Source organism: Morone saxatilis, unplaced genomic scaffold (assembly GCF_004916995.1).
Source record: "Morone saxatilis isolate NCDOM2014 unplaced genomic scaffold, NCSU_SB_2.0 Contig9, whole genome shotgun sequence".
Lineage (NCBI taxonomy): Eukaryota > Metazoa > Chordata > Actinopteri > Moronidae > Morone > Morone saxatilis.
The window spans coordinates 21,591,939-21,593,813 of NW_023340268.1; the positions used below are offsets into that span (position 1 = coordinate 21,591,939).

General features: G+C 45.1%; 1 protein-coding gene across 1 annotated transcript in view; it reads right to left on the bottom strand.

Moving 5' to 3' along the window:
- Positions 1-270: 270 nt before the first annotated feature.
- si:dkey-222b8.4 (uncharacterized protein KIAA0895) overlaps positions 271-1,875 on the bottom strand; it is a gene marked incomplete at its 3' end in the record, with an annotated part of 8,500 nt that continues 6,895 nt past the window's right edge. The window contains 3 exon segments of the mRNA XM_035680876.1: positions 271-368; positions 548-853; positions 977-1,109. Coding sequence (XP_035536769.1) covers positions 271-368; positions 548-853; positions 977-1,109 — 537 coding nt within the window.

Here is a 1,875-nt window from a genome sequence, read left to right on the forward strand (position 1 = left end):
TCTGTTTGAAGCTGCAGGAACTTCAAATAAAACAAGTGAAACAAGGGTCTGCTGGAAGGTAGACATTTGGATTTAACCAGTGACTGTAGCTAAAGAGAAGGAAGCAGTGGCATGGCCCGATCAGGATTAATCAACCTGCCTGATTCAGGTTGCGAATGACATCACCAAAACATCTAGTGAAAAGACTCTGTGGATAATCTGCTGCTTAGTGAATCAGTCAACTCACTAATGATACCAAGCACCAGACCAGAGAAAGTTGAGCTGCCTCACCTTTCCTAGAGCCATTAGCAGTGAGAAGTTGATCTTGTCTCTGTATCTCAGGATCTTCAGGATACCATCCAGGTAGACCTGATCTTTACTGAAGCATCCTGCAATGCGAGAGGTCAGAAAAGAAGTTTGACAAGTGTCAATATTAAAAGGCTGATATTAATATTTTTAACATATCATGTGAATCAATTCAGGTTTAACCAACCAGTGTTGAACTGTCTGACTCTACATTAACTTTGTAATCAAGCCTAAAACTGGCTGCATATCAGCAAACTCTGACCTGGCTGTGCTGTATCGGTCTGGCCTCTCTTGGCTCGGACGCAGTAGTCCCAGCGGGTGTTGGGGTCCTGGACGAAGCGTCCAAGATTGTGGAAGAGCTGAGAGAAAGACATGCGGCTGGCCTGGTAGACAGTGTAGTAGAGCAGGGCGGCGCGCCACAGAGTGGGGTCTTTCCTGAACAGGACACTGTGGATGCTGGCCAGGCCCTCCTCTGTGGGGTTCAGAGGCTTCAGGTTGTGCTTCTTCCTGCCCACGCTGCTGCTCCACGGCTGGTGACAGTTGTTGATGCCACGGAAATAATGTGTGCCTGGTGGACAGAGACAAGGACTGTGTCTGACTTGTCATTAGAATGTCTGCTGGTGAACTATCCCTGGTGACCTACAGGAGGACCACATTAGAAATAAACATGTATGAGAGCTACTGTACCCACCAATCTCATGCCTCAGCATGCCTTCCAGCCAGTGCTCCCGGGCAGTGGAGATGTTGATGGTCAATGTGGGTCTGCCATTCACCACTGTCATGGATGCTCTGGACAGAAGGTCATCTGTCACCTGGACTACAATCTATCAACACAGATAGGAGTCAGTGTTACTTTTTTGTTTGTTTGTTTTTTTAAGACACTCAAAATTACAGTGTTGCATGGCTGTTGTATTAGTCTGCATTAGATAGTACATCTGTTCATTTCTTGCAACTCCCCAGGTGGAGCTGAAGGATGTGGCTCAGAAGGATGTCTAAGGCTTCAGTGTGAATGCACCTAAAGCAAGGTCCTCCCTATTAACAACATGATGCTGCCTTACATAGAGTCCAGTCTGATTCAAAAAGTAAGGCTCTCCAGTGCCCAGCAAATTAGACAGAGAGGGTGTGACTGACCTGTTGTTCAGAAAGTATTGATCATCTTTATTCTTGTTTATGTAACAATAAAAGCAAGGTTGGAAGTGAATCCAAAGACATTAACAGAGAGTAATATCAAAGTGTTTTAGGTGTGTATAGTTAGTAAAGGTATAGTTGATAACTTCTGGAATGTTGCCTTCAGCTGCTTATGTGACTCCTTCCACACAGTATCCTGTCTTGCCCATAGACTATATAATAAGTAGCGGACAGAGCCATTCTGACGTCAGCCAATGGTTTGTGGACTTTGATTTTGATTGTCACAATTTTGGACCCAGAAGTGATCACATTTGGACGAGAGTGTGGAGCTGGGGAGTATACACATTGCTGCGCCTCTATCCTGATTGGATCTGACTGAACCCGAGGAGATAGCAACTAGTCAATCACAAATTAGCTACGCCCTAAAGCATACCCCTACCTTATGGTCTATTTTACTCTAAA